The 17855-nt window shown below is 46.8% G+C and overlaps 1 protein-coding gene across 1 annotated transcript in view; it reads right to left on the minus strand.

Annotated features, from left to right (window-relative positions):
- VIP3 (Transducin/WD40 repeat-like superfamily protein) overlaps window positions 1-16971 on the minus strand; it is a 40477-nt gene extending 23506 nt beyond the window's left edge. Inside the window, exon 1 of the mRNA XM_086786488.1 lies at window positions 16560-16971. Coding sequence (XP_086642614.1) covers window positions 16560-16898 — 339 coding nt within the window. The 5' untranslated portion in view covers window positions 16899-16971. The remainder of the gene's footprint in view (window positions 1-16559) is intronic.
- Window positions 16972-17855: the final 884 nt, after the last annotated feature.

A 17855-nucleotide genomic window follows, 5' to 3' on the forward strand; every position in this document is an offset into this window, starting at 1 on the left:
ATGGAACAGCACAAGTGTGGGCATGGTGGTTGGTGAGCAAGATAAATATTAAATGATTCATATTTGGGGTGCCCGGACAAATGGTATGATGTGTGGACATCCTCAAGTGTGAAGGGGGACCAAGGACATTAATATTTTTAATGTTTTAACCTTGGGGTGGTCCCTAGGCATAAGTGACCTTTAATAAGTTGATAAACCTTAGAGAGGGCCACTAGGATATATTTGGAGAAAGGGGCAACTCCACTTTTGGAGTTACACGCCTCTCTCATCTCTCTCTCTCTTGCTTTTTGGAAAACGTGCAAGCTACGTGCGTGGAGGAGAGGAGAATCCCTGTCAACTAGCTGCGTTGAGGAGTGTGGGCTGCTGGATTTGCTGTGAAGAGTGCAGGCTGTACTGAATACAGGCCGTACAGACCACGTGGCTGCAGGCCGTACAGTCACGCGGCTGCAGTTCTATTGGTGACTGGTTCAGGCGGCGTTGGCAGGTACAGACAGCAGGCTGAAATCAGTACAGACAGTACTGTACAGACAGAGCAGGTGATTGCAGTTCCGTACAGCAAGTACAAAGCTGGTGGCTGCTGTACGACAGCAGGTACAGGCAGCTGCGCACAGTCTGGTTCAGGCAACGCAGGCGACCAGGGTACGGACAGCACAAGGCTGCAGGTTCAGGTGACTGCAAGTACAGTCCTGTACGGACTGGTACAGCCGGGTATTATAGACCTGTACGACAGCAGGTACAGACTGCTACAGTATTGTTCAGTCTTGAACAGTTTGCAGGCGGCGTTTTATCAGAGTCCAGGTGGTGCACCAGTCAGGCGGCTAAGGGAAGAACGTACAGACAGCTTGTTGCAAGTACAAACTGGTACAGTCAGTCCCTTTGGTGTAGATCCACGCATTGAAATTGGTAAGCTCTGAACTTGTCAATCTTTCTTTCTTTCCACTGGCTTATGTCTACTGCAGAGTTGTGTCATCTGGCCCCTTGTGAGAGGAGGGGTATGGCAGTTTGAAGGGTGGAAACAGAGACTGGACAGTGGATGTATATTTGAACTGAGTTGTGGAACCATGTTCATGGAATATGCCAGATGTGTGCTCAAGGCTGCCCTGCTGAATTGTCTTGGTTGATCAGAGGGAAGCACAGTGTGTTGCTTTTGTGGGACACAGATCTGTGTGTGAATCCTCTGTGCTAAGAGGTCTTGAGGGCTGCCAGATTGGACATACAGGTTTATTCTCCTGGCTGGCTTTGTTGTACTCAGTTTTACATTTCATTGAATTTGAATAAAGAAATACTGAAAGCGGCGCCAAGCTTTGGGGCCAACAGGTGTCGATTTCATTTCAGTTTTGGGGCATTCTAGCTCCAGTTAATTTTATTATTTATTGGACTACAATTGGAAGGGTGACTGCTAGTCTACCGCACTTTGGTTTCTACCAGAGGCCGGTTTCAAGGTTCCGTTGCCGGGACCCATCATCAACTTTCTTAAGGGGGTGAGCTCGTGGTTGACTCGAGGAAAGTCATTGCTGGAAAAAAAAAAATCAGCAACATGTCAGACACAAAAGATGAATATTTTTATAATGAAGAGGAAGAGCAAGAGACCTCTCTTGAGAGAAATGAATCTGAGGATATTCTTGCAGGAGAACAGGCTGCAGATGATGATCAATATGAGGATGTAACACAACCAGAAGATATGCCTATTAAAGAGGAAGATGATGCTCAGTTTAAAAATCGTTTGGCAGGAGTAATGGATGTGTTTATGCAGCTCACACAAAGTGAGAAGTTTGCTGAATTTATGAGATCCCGTTCTGAGCCTGAAAAGAAGAATAAAGTGCGTTCTAAGAACCCACCTCAGGGCAGGATCCATCTTTTGGACAGTTTCCGAACATGCAACATACTTTTGGTGCCAACTCACAGAGTTCCTTTTTCGGACAGCCATCTATTCCACAGCAGTCTATGCATCCAGGTTATTTTGGTGGTGGCTTTGTGTTCCAATCCATGACTGGGGGTTATCCTCAGGGAGGCATGGGTATTCCAGGGAATTTTGGAGCTAGTTTTCAGCCTGGTATGCAAGGGAATATGTATGGTGGTATGCAGTCCGGAATGCAAGGAAACATGTTTGGGGGCATGCAACCTGGAATGCAAGGAAATATGTATGGGGGCATGCAGCCCGGTATGCATAATGGTATGTTTGGAAACATGGCTGGAATGTATGGCATGCCAGGTGTGGGAATTGGTAATGTTGACCCTATGATGGGCATGAATGCTGGGGGTAGCAATCTTGTGAAGCCACTTCCTTACGATAATCTAACGCCTATGGGTAAGGCAAAGGATTATAAGGAAGGGGGAGCTGCTGTGAAATTTGACACATTCAGTGGAGCCAAAGATAAGCTAAAGGCACTTACCTTTTTACAGCAGTTTGATGCTGCTTTTTCTGGTGGTAATTACACGGAATCCTCTAAGGTGAGAAAAGCTGCGACTTTTCTCAAAGGCAATGCATTGCAGTGGTGGTCTACTCTCCTTTTGCAGGGCATAGCACCATCTACTTGGGTACAGTTTAAGCAGGTGTTCTCTTCCATATGGCTCACATCTACTTTTGAGGTGGATGTAATGACAGCATGGCACAAGTTGGATACATCAAAGTGTGAAAATCTTGAAGATTATAATAAGAAGTTTTGGGAAGCTTTACTCCCAGTTACTTCTTATCGTGCAGTGCCTTTGTCTGAGCAGGTGGAGAAGTATTGTTGTGGGCTGCCCAAGGAAGTGCGTGACTATTGCATAAAGACTCAAGTAACAAATATGTCACAAATGATAGAGAATGCTATGACAGCTAATGCGTTACTCACTGGGGTCTCATCTGGATTTAAAGGAAGTAAAAGTTCAAGCAAGAAATCTGAAAAGTCAAGGCATGCTTCGCGTGATGCAAAAGGGTCTACAGAGAAGCAGTATAAGAAGTTACCAATGCCCAAGAGAACTCCTGAGGAGAGACAGGCTTTGATGGATGCTCGGAAATGTTTTTACTGTACAGAGGAGGGACATATGTCTTTCAAGTCAAAGAAACCAAAACCTTCTGCAGGGTTAGTTCCTGATCTTGTTGGGGAACAGCCAGGTGGTGAAGAGACTGAGTTGTGCAGGGCATGGGGCAAAGTGAGAGATCAAAATGCCTTGATTTTCTTTGACACAGGTGCTAGAGCCAACTTTATTTCACTGGATTTGGCTGGCAGATTAGGGATCCGTGCAGAGGAGATGGGGCCTTTATATGAGGCTAACATGGCTTGTCCTGGGTATGCAGAACCCGTCACTCCTATTATTGGGAAGCTCAGGCTTCATTTGCAGGGTTATGTGGACAGCGAGGAGTTTTTCATCATGCCACTTGATGGATGTGATGTTTTGTTGGGAATGCCATGGTGCCACAGAGTACATGCAGTGGTGGATACATACAATAGGAAGATTACTTTGACTCATAGAGGGAAAGAACATGTTTTGGATGTAAAGCTTAAAGGGGAATCTATTCCTATTGTATCAGCTTCGGCAATTTCATCAGTAATGAAAAAGCATCTTTCCGCGTACTTGATTTATGTAAAGGATGCAAAAGATGATGAGTCTAAATCTAATTTGTCTATGTTAGATAAGGACAGGACTGATTTCTTATGTGAGTTCCAAGATTGTTTTTCCGAGTCATTGCCAGGAGAACTTCCTCCGAAAACGCCAGAAGATCATGCCATTGATCTAATTCCGGGTAGTACTCCACCGAATAGACCGCCGTACCTGTCAGAATATGCAGCGGAAATGATAACCAAACTTGGGTAGACAAGAGTAAGTAGACTGCAGAAAATAATCAGCACAAGAAACACAGAGAGATAGGTGTGTAAACTCTTCTCTATACACAAGATCCCGGAAATACTGAATGAGAAAGTGGTGGGGGCTGAGGGGCAATATATACAACTCCTAGAGGGCAATCGGCCAGCAGCAGAGAGTGCCCACGACTGGAGAAAAATCCCACGACTGCATAAATGCAGTCGGCCAGCATCCTGATGCCCACGACTGATGAAAAAGCAGTCGGCTAGCAGCCCTGATGCCCACGCCTGAAGAAGATCCAGTCGGCCAGCATTGGGGTGCTCCTGGCATCATCTGGCAGCCCTCCCACCACTAGGAAAAAATGGGAAAAATAGGGAAAAAAATACGGGGAGTGTGGAAAAATGATATACGGGCGGGCACACCCACAACAGAGGCCCTGGTGTATACAAATAGACAGGAGATGACTTCTAACACCCCCTCTCAGCTCCTGGCTGTGAAACCAATCCAAGGGAGCTGGAGTGCCACCTGAGCGTAGCCTGAGGTAGAGACTTCGTGAAGAGGTCCGCCGCATTGTCCTCCGTCAAACAATAAAGTAGCAAGATGTCACCCGCCAAGATCTTCTCACGTACAAAGTGATACTGTATCTCTATATGCTTGGTCCGGGCATGGAAAACCGGGTTCCGAGCAATAGCTATACAACTCTGCTTATCACACTGGATGACTGTGGGCTCCCTCTGTGGAAACCCAATCTCGCCTAGCAGCCTCCGCAGCCATACAACCTCACAAGCAGCACCACAAGCAGCCCGATACTCTCCCTCTGTCGAAGAAAGGGCAATAGTTGGCTGCTTCTTGCTGCTCCAAGAAACTACTCCTGAGCCGAGGGTAAAAGTGTATCCTGAAGTAGATCTCCTCGTGTCTGGATCTCCTCCCCAATCTGAGTCACTCCAACCTTGGAGCTTGACTCCATTCCCTCCTGTGTAAAAGAGTCCCAGATCCTTCGTACTCTGCAGATACCGCAAGATCCGCAATCCTGCGTCCCAATGAGTCTTCAATGGCGTCTGCATAAAAGAGCTCAACAGCCCCACGGAGAAGCTCAAGTCCAATCTGGTGTTCAGCAACCAGATCAATGAACCAACCAACTTCCGGTACTGCGAGGCATCAACTGGCTCACAAGGATCTGTAACGGTTAACTTTGTGTTCGGGTCCATCGGCGAAGTAATAGGCTTGCAGTTCTCCATCCCAAAGGCCTCAAGCAACTCATGAACATACCGCTGCTGAGAGACGAAAAACCCCCTCTGGGTCTGTCAGATATCCAATCCCAAGAAGAAGTGGAGTAAGCCTAAGTCGGTCATCTCAAACTCCTTTTACAAGGCAGCCTTCGTCACTCCAATGTGCTCCACATGACCGCCGGTGAGAATGAGATCATCCACATAAAGGATGATAAGTGTGACCATGCCGCGTTCCCGAAAGAGATACAGGTTCGGATCTGCAACCGATCTCTGAAATCCAGTCCGAATAAAGAAGGAATCAATCTTCTGATTCCAAGCCCTGGGAGCCTGCTTAAGACCATACAAGGCCTTACGTAACCTATAAACCATCCCTTCCGATCCTGGAACAATAAAGCCTAGAGGCTGCTCAACGTACACCTCCTCCTGTAGGTCACCATTAAGGAACGCAGATTTTACATCCATCTGGTACACGGGCCACCTCTGAGAAGAAGCAAGGGCAAGAATGGTCCGAATCGTGGTCATCCGCGCTGTCGGTGCAAAGGTATCCTCGTAGTCGATGCCTGGCCGCTGAGCATAACCTTTAGCCACAAGCCTGGCTTTGTGTTTGTCCACCGACCCATCAGACGCGTACTTGGTCTTAAAGACCCATTTGACACCAATGACTGACCGCTTCGACGGCCTCGGTACCAACTCCCAAGTGTTGTTCTTCTCGATGGCATCAAGTTCCACCTGCATGGCTTTCCTCCAAGTATCCTGTGAAAGGGCTTCCTTTACGGAAGTGGGCTCTTTGTCCCGCATGATACGAGACATCAAAGCATAGTTCACCTGAAGAAGCTCCGCCGTGTTGCTTTTATCTCGGACTCGATGTGATCTTCGAGGGCCGTCCTCTGTGGTCCATTCGGAGGGTAGCTCCGTGACACCTAACTCCCGAAGGGTGTCTAACAACCACCTAGGTACTCGAACAGATCGTGGAGCCTCCTGTGGTCGCGGGGGCTCAACTCCAGCTGCGGGCTCAACAACCTCCTGTGATGACTGAGGTGGATCAACTGGAGTAGTAGACTGGGAATCATCATCAGACTCCTCTGGATCTCCAAGAAGTGGCGGCTCCTCGACAGTGGATGCTGGAACATGCTCGTCAAAGACCACATCCCGGCTGACAACAATCTCGTTCCTCTCTGGATCATACAACCTGTATCCCTTGGAAAGAGAGTTATACCCCACAAATACCAGCTTGCGGGACTTGGAGTCAAGCTTCCCCCTTTGCTTCTTCGGAATATGTACATACGCGTCACTCCCAAAGACACGGAAGTGCGAGACATCGGGTTTCCTGCCAAAATATGCCTCAAATGGAGTCGTATGGGGTACAGAAGTCGTCGGAGAGCGGTTAATGGTATGGACAGCCGTTGCCACAGCCTCACCCCAAAGTGGACGAGGAAGATAACGATGCTCCAGCATGGTCCTCGCCATCTCCACCACAGTCCTGTTCTTACGTTCAACAACTCCATTCTCCGAAGGCGATCCGGTATTGGCCAATTCCCTCTTGATGCCATGATCTACACAAAACCGAAAAAATACAGTCGAGGAGAATTCACCTCCTTTGTCAGCCCTGAGAGTCTTGACCTGAAATCCAAACTCTTTCTCCACCATCACGTGCCAATCCTTGAACCAAGCAAAAGCCTGGTCCTTCTGGGAAAGAAAGTAGACCCACGTGAATCTGGTACAATCATCAACAAGCAGCATGAAGTAGAGAGATCCTCCCAAGGATGGTATCTGCTGTGGTCCACACAAGTCAGTGTGAATCAACTCCAATGGTTTCGAAGCCCGCCTGGAAGCCTGCTTCGGAAAGGATTCCCTGTGCTGCTTACCACGTATGCAAGAACTGCAGCGTCCTTGCCTACTACCAACATCTGGCAAGCCAACCACCATCTGGTCCCGGAAGGCGCGCCGCAAAGCATCCACATTTAAGTGGCCAAAACGAAAGTGCCACAAATCTCCGACCTGAGAGCCTGTCAGTGAGGAGAGTGCAGAGAGTTTGTAGATGCCATTCTCCACACCGCCTTCCCAAACAACTTTGCCTGTCTCACGGTCCCTTAGAGCAACTGAATGCTCCTCAAATTCCACCCGAAAGCCAGTCTTGCATACCTCATGCACTGACAGAAGATGAAAACCCAGAGCAGGGACATAAAGAACACAGGAAGCATGCTTGTCCCCCTTGTCGTCGGGAATAATCTCCATCCGGCCCTCACTATGTATCGGAATAGTGGAGTTATCGCCAATAAAGATACGACCTGACTGCCGTTTCAGATCCAGAAAGAAGTCACGGGATGGAGTCATGTGCCTGGAAGCACCACTGTCGAGAATCCATTCCCGGGTATCCTTCGCGGTGAAGCCAACTGCCTCCTCGCTCGAAGATGATGAAGCATCGGAGTCCACCATCTCTAAGTGCACAAATGCCGGAGTCTTCGCAGCTGAGGCTGAGGAATCAGCACTCTTCCCTGTCCGCTTAGGGCACTTCCTCCAGTAGTGGCCTTTCTCGCCACAATCATTACAAGATCTTTCGGCCTTCAGCTTCTCTCGTTCTGGATCAGGCTTCTTCTCAGAAGACTTCTCCGGTGAAGCCTTCCCTTTGCCCTTGTTGGTATTACGGCCTTTCGACCGTTGGCCAGTTAAGGCCTCCGAACCTCCGCCGTGAGGAGGGTTCGTGAAACGTTCCTCCTGGTCCAAGACCATTGGCACAAGCTCCTCCCAAGTAATGGTGCTGAGCCTGCCACTCGTGATCAACGAGGAATAGAAAGCAGAATACTGACCAGGCAAGTGGGAAAGTAACGTGATGGCCATATCTTCGGATGATATCTCTTTCCCAGCTTGAAGGACTTCCTGCTGAAGGGCCTGCAGCTTGTTAATGTGTTCCCACATCGTCGAAGACTTTGCAGGGTTCATAACCCGCATCTGCACTTCCAAGGATATCCGCTTCATGGGTGACACCCTGTTATACAAAGAAGCCAAGTGCTCCCATATGCCTCTCGCCAGCGTCATGTGCTTCACATGGTTGATCACATGTGGTGTGCAATTGAGGAAAATAAACGACCGGACCCTGGCGTTGACACGGTCCCACATGTGTGCCTGTGCCTCTCAGTCCTTCCTCGTCGATAATAACTCCCCTTCCTCAGCTTTCGGCCGTGGCACCCCTATGATAATAAAATCAGCAAGGTCATATGACTCCAGAACTGACTCCATCATGACCTTCCAGATGCCGTAATTGGACCCGTCCAACTGACGATCCACTGGGAACGTGGGGAGAGTCGGAATCTTCACGTGCTTCTCAGCCATCTCTAGTAAATCTGCCATCGCGGAGAGTAACCTGAAAGGGTGGGTGGGTGGGAAAAAAAATCTGAAAATCTGCAAGTGGCTGTCCAGCACCTTTGCCCGCCTTCCTCTTGCACCTGCTCTTCCCGTTCAGCCCGAAACAGTCCACCAATCAGCAACCTGTTGCTCCCCCTCTTGCTCAGAAAAACGCCCAAGATCTCCTAGAGCCTACGGCTCTGTGGCTGCTGTACGGCAGCAGGTACAGGCAGCTGCGCACGCATAAACTCTTCATTAATGCCAAGAAAAGTGAGTTCTTTCTTACAGAGATACACTATTTGGGCCACATTGTATCCAAGGATGGTGTAAGAATGGATCCTACCAAGATTGAAACCATTCAGAATTGGCCAGAGTTGCAAAATGTACATGAGGTACGTAGCTTTCTGGGGTTATGTTCATATTACAAATGCTTTATAAGGCATTTTGCTACGATTGCCACACCTACATGATCTCACGAAGAAGAAAGCCACTTTTAAATGGACCTCAAAGGAGCAAGGTGCCTTTTTGCAACTCAAGAATGCTATCATATGTGGACCCGTATTGATTGTTCTTGACTTGAAAAAGCCATTCACGGTGGAATGTGATGCATGTGGAAATTGTGTAGGGGCTGTCCTTGTCACGTGCATCCCGCACTTGGATGCCACGTAGACATTTCTGTACAGAAGGTGCAGGACCTAGGATGGTGAACTCATCCCATGTGAGCCCAGTCCGGGACGAGTCAGCCAGGGATCCATCTCAGTTGTCCGTGGTCAGGTGTGCATTGTCCAGCACAGGAGTCCAAGGTCAGGTGTGCACTGTCCTGCACATGAAACAGTGCCACTCCGCGCTATGAGTCTCCCTCTAGAATGATGTCAGTGATTCTGTGTAAGGTAGACATTTCTGTACAGAAGGTGCAGGACCTGGGATGGTGAACTGGTCCCATGTGAGGATCCCTGGCTGACTCGTCCCGGACTGGGAGTTGTCCGTGGTCAGGTGTGCATTGTCCTGCACAGGAGTCCAAGGTCAAGTGTGCACTGTCCTGCACATGAAACAGTGCCAGTCCGCGCTGTGAGTCTCCCTCTAGAATGATGTCAGTGACCTCAAAGGAGCAAGGTGCCTTTTTGCAACTCAAGAATGCTATCATATGTGGACCCGTATTGATTGTTCCCGACTTGAAAAAGCCATTCACAGTGGAATGTGATGCAAGTGGGAATTGTGTAGGGGCCGTCCTTGTCACGTGCATCCGCAACTTGGATGCCACGTAGACATTTCTGTACAGAAGGTGCAGGACCTGGGATGGTGAACTGGTCCCATGTGAGCCCAGTCCGGGACGAGTCGGCAAGAATAAGGCAAATTCCAAGAGTTTATAGCCTTTACATGGCTGTAGAGAAGGTATGGGGCAGCCCATACAGGCTGCCCAGCCCTTGGAATGTGGGCAAAGCCTGTGCCCATCCCTCTGGAAGCAAGCTCATGATGCCCAGTCATCTAGGGAATAATGCGCAGCATTTTAGGTGATTTTTTCAGCATTTAATGCTGTTATCTCAGTCGTGGAAGACATTTAGAACTGGCCGCTTGTTTATCTACTGGCCGACTGCTATTGGGAAGTAGTATAAATAGTGAAGGCCACAATCCCATTCAATCACCTCATTATTCACCAAGAGCTCAAGCAAATCAAGGGCTAGACAAGCCAAGGGAGTTGCCAAGCAAAGGGGTGGAGAACTGAAGGTCAAGGGCAGGGATTTTCCAGCCAAGAAAGGTCAAGAATTCTGTATTTTCTTTTCAAATTCACATCATTCTAATAAAGCAAATACACCATCCGTGGTGGGGGGCCTACAGAGGGTAATTGGGACCCAATACTGTGTCCTCTCCATCTCTCCCTCTCTCTCTATTTTCTGCACTTCTCCTTTCAGTTTGTGCGTTAATTTCCGTCGCGAAAAGAGTGCTGAATTCTGAGTATTGAAGTTACCGATTCTTCTCCGAAGCTTCCGCATATTACAGTCCTAAATCAAGGTGGTCATGCAGTTGCATATGAGAGCCGTCGATTGCATGATGCCGAGCTTCATATAGACATCTATGAAAAAGAGCTCTTGGCTGTAATTCATGCCTTAAAGATATGGAAGCATTATCTTCTTGGGGCTGAATTTGTAGCCAAGACAGATCATCAAAGCTTGAGATATTTTCTGTCTCAAACAAAGCTTTCGGAGAAGCAGATGAGAATGGCAAACTTTCTTTCCATGTTTCATTTTCAGATTGTACACACTCCGGGAAAGAAGAATGTAGTGGCAGATGCATTGTCCAGGAGGCCTTATGTGGCTGCAGTTTCAGTGGCCTCTCATGGGGACTTATCTGCCATGCGAGATTTGTATCATTTGGATGCTGATTTTTGCCATATATGGACTGATTTGATCGCTGGTCACTCACATGCCTCTTATGTAATCAAAGAGGGTTATCTTATGAAGGATAATTGCTTATGTGTGGTGAAAGATATGCATCCAAAGGTTATGGAGGAATGTCACACTCCACCTTATGCTGGTCATAGAGCTATCATGCTTACTACACACATGATTGAGAGGGATTTCTTTTGGCCAAGCATGCGTAAAGACATTGAGGCATATGTACGTGCATGTATTACTTGCCAAAAGGTGAAATTTGATAGGCAAAAGCCTCCAGGTTTGCTTCAGCCATTGCCTATTCCCTCGCAGCCATGGGAAAGTATTACTATGGATTTCATTATGGATTTGCTTAGATCCCAGCATAGGAATGATGCTATTTGGACCATTGTGGACAAGTTTAGCAAGCAAGCTCACTTCTTGCCTGTCAAGAAAACCATTAAAGTTGATCATATGGTGAAGCTTTTTCTTGCTCACATATTCAAGCATCATGGTATGCCAAAGTCCATCATTGGGGATAGAGATCCCAGGACTACGAGTCTCTTTTGGAGGACTTTATTTGATAACATGGACACTAAGCTTGAGTTTTCATCAGCTTATCACCCCCAAACGGATGGCCAAAGTGCAGCTGCAAATTCAGCCGTGTTGGATTTGTTGACGTGTTATGTGGCAGATCAAAAGACTGCGTGGGAGAAGTATCTTCCACTTGTAGAGTTTGCCTACGACAACACAGTTCATGCCTCCACGGGAAAGACCCCATTTGAGATTATTTATGGCAGAGTAGTCTTGCCACCCATCCTTCGTACAAAGGATGAGATTTTTGCAGCTGATGAGTATGTGCGTGAGTTGGATGTAGCCTTTGCTCAGGTGCGGACAGCCATTGCAAGGTCACAAGACAAGCATAAGAGGGCTGCTGACAAGCATAGAAAGGACATGCAAGTCAAGGAAGGTGATTAGGTATTGTTGAAATTTGAGAAAGCTAGACTTCAGAAGTGGGCAGGAGAAGAGGGATCATATCCAAAGCTTTCTACTCGATATTATGGACCCTTCAAAGTGATTGACAAGATCAATGATGTAACACGCGAAAGCTCTGGGGGTCTTCTTTCAGCCCTAAACACTACTGGAAACATGTTGATGCAAAACGCAGACATGAAGAGAGAGTAGAGAGAGAGAGATATGGCTGGAAATTCAGTATATTCATATAGTACAAAAAGGTACTCCTAATCTACAGCCCTTGGCTGCCTTCATAAAAAGGTGGGAAACACCCAAAATCTGGTCCTAATGCTAGATCCTAAGGACCCATTCCCTTGAGGAATGAATACCTAAAACAATGAGCACCTTATGCCTTATATAGGCTCTTGACCCAAGGAAGAGCTGGCCGACTGCTGTCGGACCCCAATAAATCCCTGGTCGGGCTGTGCCTTCTGGATATCTTGCTCTGTAATGATGCGCTTGCAGCCGACACTATTCTGGTACAACCAACAGACTCTCTTGGAGCCGACAGTACCCCCTTCAAGTCCTCCAAGTCCAACCTACTACTTTCATCTGCACCTTGTGCTCCACGTTCTAGTTCTTATACTCTTTTTCTGGCTGCCTCTTCTAGACCACCATCTGAGAATGTCCATGGCATGCTATGCACATGACATCCCCCTCTGCTAAACTTGATGACGGGATTCCAACCTGTTCTTGGACGACTGTCATCATCCCAATCTTTTCCCGAAGTCCCTTTGTCATCCATCCATCCCTGGCAACCCTTTTCTCTGAAAGCCCGGCCCGGTCTCCAAAACCACTCTGTCACATAATAAGATCTATGCAACTGTTCCATCTAGTCCACAATCCATTCATGCCCTGACTCTGAACACTATCTTGGTCTTCATTCCTGAGAACTGAGTCTGGCACTCTCACATCACCCCCTGGAGGATAATCCTCCCTTGGGACCGTTGCCCGAGAACGAGAACCTATCTGGCTCACAAGACTGTCATCCCCTCTGGCTTTGTGGAACACCACCAACAAACCTCCTAGGAGCTCTTCCCGATTCTGTGTTCCTTGCCTTGGGCTTCGTATCCGTGTACTTTCTTGTACCTTGGACCTTGGACCTATACCTTGGACCTTGGACCTGTACACCATCATATGGGACTGAATCAGTGTTTAGCTTTGCTGAGCCTGATGCTCTGATACCAATGTAACACGCGGAAGCTCTGGGGGTCTTCTTTCAGCCCTAAACACTACTGGAAACATGCTGATGCAAAACGCAGACATGAAGAGAGAGTAGAGAGAGAGAGAGATATGGCTGGAAATTCAGTATATTCATATATAGTACAAAAAGGTACTCCTAATCTACAGCCCTTGGCTGCCTTCATTAAAAAGGTGGGAAACAGCCAAAATCTGGTCCTAATGCTGGACCCTAAGAACCCATTCCCTAGAGAAATGAATAACTAAAACAATGAGCACCTTATGCCTTATATAGGCTCTTGACCCAAGGAAGAGATGGCCGACTGCTGTCGGACAAGCCGACTGGCTTTGGACCCCAATAAATCCCTGGTCGGGCTGCGCCTTCTGGATATCTTGCTCTATAATGATGCGCTTGCAGCCGACACTGTTCTGGTACAGCCAACAGACTCTCTTGCAGCCGACAGTATCCCCTTCAAGTCCTCCAAGTCCTCCAAGTCCAACCTACTGCTTTCATATGCACCTTGTGCTCCAGGTTCTAGTTCTTTTACTCTTTTTCTGGCTGCCTCTTCTGGACCAGCATCATCTGAGAATGTCCATGGCATGCTATGCACATGACAAATGAAGTGTCCTTCAGGCTTGCTTTACCCAACCATTGGAAGATTCATAATGCTGTTCATGTGAGTCTTTTGCGGAAGTATGTGGGGCCAGATCCAGAGGAGCCTGTCACAAAAGATCCGCCAGAAGTTGATGAGCTTGAGGAGATCCTTCAACCAGAGCAGAGCATATTGTATTTCACAAGGAGAGAAAGTTACCATATGGGAAGCTTTCGAGGAGATACCTTGTGAAATTTAAAAATTATTTGCCGATTGATGCAAAGTGGGTAGACGAGGATTATTTTGCTGACTACCCTCAGTTTTTGCAGGCATATCTTGAGGCTTTTCAGGTGAGGACAACTGTATAGAAGCTCGGGGGGATGTCACCATTTGGTCCATCTCCATTTCTAGAGCCACTTCTATGGGACTGTCACTCCATAGAGCGGCCACATTTGTGCCATGTTCACATGGGGTCAGGCCAGTGTCCCATGTGAAAGGGCCAGTCTTGTGGTGTCACATGGACGGGAGCCAAATTAGTGCCACCCGTGTGACCAGTGCTGCGTGACATGGGCAGGAACCAATTTCGTGCCACCCGTGTGACTTGCTTTGTGCTGTATGGACGGGAGTCTGTTGGTGCCACCCGTGTATGGTCAGGATGGCGTCTTATCTATGGGACTGTCACTCCATAGGAAGACCAGGACATATTTTTATATTTCTGTCACGCCAGTTTTGTGCCCGACAGGAACTTCTTGTACAAGTTTCATGAAAGAGAGATTTCATCCATTACATGTGCACCATTTATGCCTGCATGCATAAATTTGTTTTTGCATGACTTGTTTGCGTGTGTCTGCCTATTATGCCGTGCCAATACACTGGTCGAGGACGCCCCCAGTGTACCGTGGAGTGTTGTTTGCTGACTCGATGGTGTGGCGTGTGAACAGGTGGTAAGTATTACCATTTTTTCCTTTTTAAAATATAAAATTAATAAATTATGGCCAACTTTAATATTTCTAAGCCCATGTGTTCACACAGATTTAAATTAGGGGTTGGACATGAGGGTGCCCATGAGCATGTAAAATACCTTTTAATATTGTGTACCCTTTTGTAAACCTTTGGATAAAACTATTGCATGAGTTAATATGGTAATTAATTACACGTGGGAAGCTGGCTGTAATTTTCTCTTCATCACCTACTATTCTCCCCCTGTTTCTCCATCGCCTACCTCTTCAAGGCCTGATTTTGCTGCATTTTCTCATCTCCTGCTGCCCACATGGATTGTACTTGCTGAAACCCACACGTGTGCTGAAAAAACTGGACTGTACCTGCTAAATTCACATGTGGGAACCTGTTGGACTGTACTTGCTGAATTCACACGTGGGAAAACTACTGGACTGTACCTAATTGTACCTATTGCCTTATTGGATTGTACTTGATTGTACCTGCTGTTGAAAAAACCACACGTGTACTGAATTTGAACTGAATTTACTGAAATCTGATGGTACCTGCTGTTGAATTTCACATGTGTGTTGAATTTGGATTATATCGGCTGAATCTAGACTATAATTGCTGAATAGTACATGCTGCACCGGATTGTACTTGTGGTACCAGGTGTCCTCATGTTTTCTCATTTGTGTAAATCTGAAATTTGTTAATTTAAATTCAGATAATTTTTTAAGTTTTGTGCAGAGCAAGAACAAAGCATGTATTTACTAACCATGCTCAGGAAGTTCTTCTTGGTGTGGTTAGTATTTTTTCCTATGTGGTGATCTTGGTGTGGTTAGTATTTTTTCCTATGTGGTGATGCTAACCGTACCCTTAGAGCCTCTGAGAGCCAGTGAAGGTTAGACTCACCAAGGAATTTGGGAGCAAAGCTTATTGGGGAGAACCAAGTCATGTTCCCTCCACGGTGTACCCCTTGGCCTGCGTTAGTACGAGCGTGCCTGTTTGTGCACGGTCCCGAAAGACCAGTGAAAGGCAAGTGTGTACCCAGTGAAGGTGGGAATGAGCCTGTGATTTGAGGCTACTCCGACCAACACATCTTCATCGACTTGAACCAGTTTGTTTAAGTTGTTTTCACTCCTTGGTGGAGAAATCTCGCCTATCAGGCCCATGACACTTGTACTTATATATACTCCAAGAAATACAAAATGTATTGAGCGAGGGCGGCCCTTTCCGGCCCCAGTGCTGGTGCCATGTGTATTTTGGTATTTCCAGTATTTATGTTGTTGTTGTTGTTTCCATTGTTAACTTCAGTTAAGTTAAGTGTTCTAAATGTGTGTATATTGTCTTCCGATTTTTAGGCCTCCTATAGGGAGCGGTCACACAAGTAGTTCTTAGCGTCCCCGGCACCACTAGGTGAAATTTACACAAAACAAGCCGGCAAATGAAACAAGTCATGCCATAAACTTTACACACATGCTTTCAGCATGCAATGCAAACCAAGTATTGGAAAATCTCACATTCTCATTACTTGTATTTACAACTCTGATCTAGGCAATGATTACTTAGAGATCCCACAAGCCTTCCTGTGAACAACCAGCCTCCACCTATGTGCTAGCAAAAGCATAGGGGTTCCCTGGGGATCAGGTAAATCTAACCATGGTGGTGACAAACAAAACCCTGATCATAGATACATTACAATAACTGCAACAAAGACATATTAGGGTTTGGCTAGCATCTCGCCATACAATCGTGGGCTACACCGAAATTCATGGTAAGCAACCCTTGACTCGGAAACCAGGCAACCCAACCCACAGCATCACCAGGTAAGACATATGTGTCCCATACCATGTATTCCCGATCCCTACAAAACTATCTTCCAATTGGACTACACCAAGCTAGGCTACTTGGGAGGGCCCAATCCCAAGACCTAATTCACACACAATGGCTTGTGTCCAAATGAGCCATGCCCTAGCTTTTATAGCTACAGCGTAAGGCATACTTGTCCCATACCACATACCCCCCGTTCGATGAACACTGCCATGCCAAAATATGACATCAAAAGTTTTAAAAAAACAAAAAAAACAAAAAAGTGGAGGTTAGCTTACCTTGGGGTCGAACTGCATGAGCCAGGCCTCAGAGGGCGAGGTCTCGAGGATGGACACTGTGGCGTTCGAGTCCACATCGAAGACGCGGACAAAGCTGTCAAGCGAGGTAGATGCGGCCAAGGTGCCCGAGGGGTGGGCGGCCACGGCGATGACGCCCAAAGCGTGGCCGGTGTGGGTGCTCTCCAAGTCCAGGTCGTCCCCCTTCCACAGCTTCACGCTCTCGTCCAGAGAGCCCGTCACCAGCAAGGCTGGGCGGGACTCTGTGGCGGGCGCCCACGTCACTGCCCAGATGGAGTCATGGTGGGCATTGTTCACTGTCTTCAAGCTAGCCAGCTTCATAGCTGTTGCACGCAAAAACGCTCTCTCCCTCTCTCGTGTGTCTGTGTGGTAACGTAAGAGGTGTAATAACTACTTAAATAAATACCATAATAATTATGGAACCTAAATTCATTGATCCTTGGTGTAATAATAACTACTAAAATAAATACCTTAATAATTATGGACCCTAAATTCATTGATCCTCAAGAGATGCTCTAATTTTTATCAAATCAGTCACTCCCAACATCAAGAGAAAAATCCAAAGAAAAGTCCTATAGTTAAGGAGGACGAGGAGGAGTCCTGAACGAAGAGCAAGAAAACGCGCAAAACACACTTTGTGCATATATACATGGGCTGTTGCTAGGAGTTGTGTTCATATTATGTGTGAATAACATGTTTGGTACAAGGAGTTGCACTTCTTATAGGACCCTTGTCAATTAATGCAAAGGGCAAAGTGCTCTCAATGCGAATTCTACACCAGAGGGCTGCTACATTTGGGCTAGAAGAGAAGAGAGCAAGAGAGAGGGTGGCCCGGGGATGCTTGCCCCACGTCACCTTTCTCTTTGCAAACAAAGTGGTTTTGCAAGGACAAAAGAAAGAGATGTTGTGAAGATATAGGCTCTAGGTTTTCGCTATTTTTCTTATGCTTCTTAAAAAGCTAGATAGTAAATGTTAAAGTTTTTTAAGTGTTTGTCTTAATGCTCATTTATCAATTCCAAAACTCTTTAGATTCATTTAAACCCAAGATTTAAACCAAAGGAATCAAGGTTGGGGATGCAAACCTCTATGAATTTGGACTCAAGGACTCCAAGTTAGGGATGACTTATATACATCTTTTATCTACTTCCTCTATAGATAAATAGGGCTTAACTCCAAGTTTTTGGGGACTCAAGTCTACATCCTCTATGGATATGCATGGGATGACTAGGACTTGACCTCAAGATTCAAATTGAATTCCAAAACTCCTTAAGTCCAAAT

This window comes from Cibotium barometz, chromosome 49 (assembly GCF_041138505.1).
Source record: "Cibotium barometz isolate CiBa-2024 chromosome 49, ASM4113850v1, whole genome shotgun sequence".
NCBI classification, from domain to species: Eukaryota; Viridiplantae; Streptophyta; class Polypodiopsida; order Cyatheales; family Cibotiaceae; genus Cibotium; species Cibotium barometz.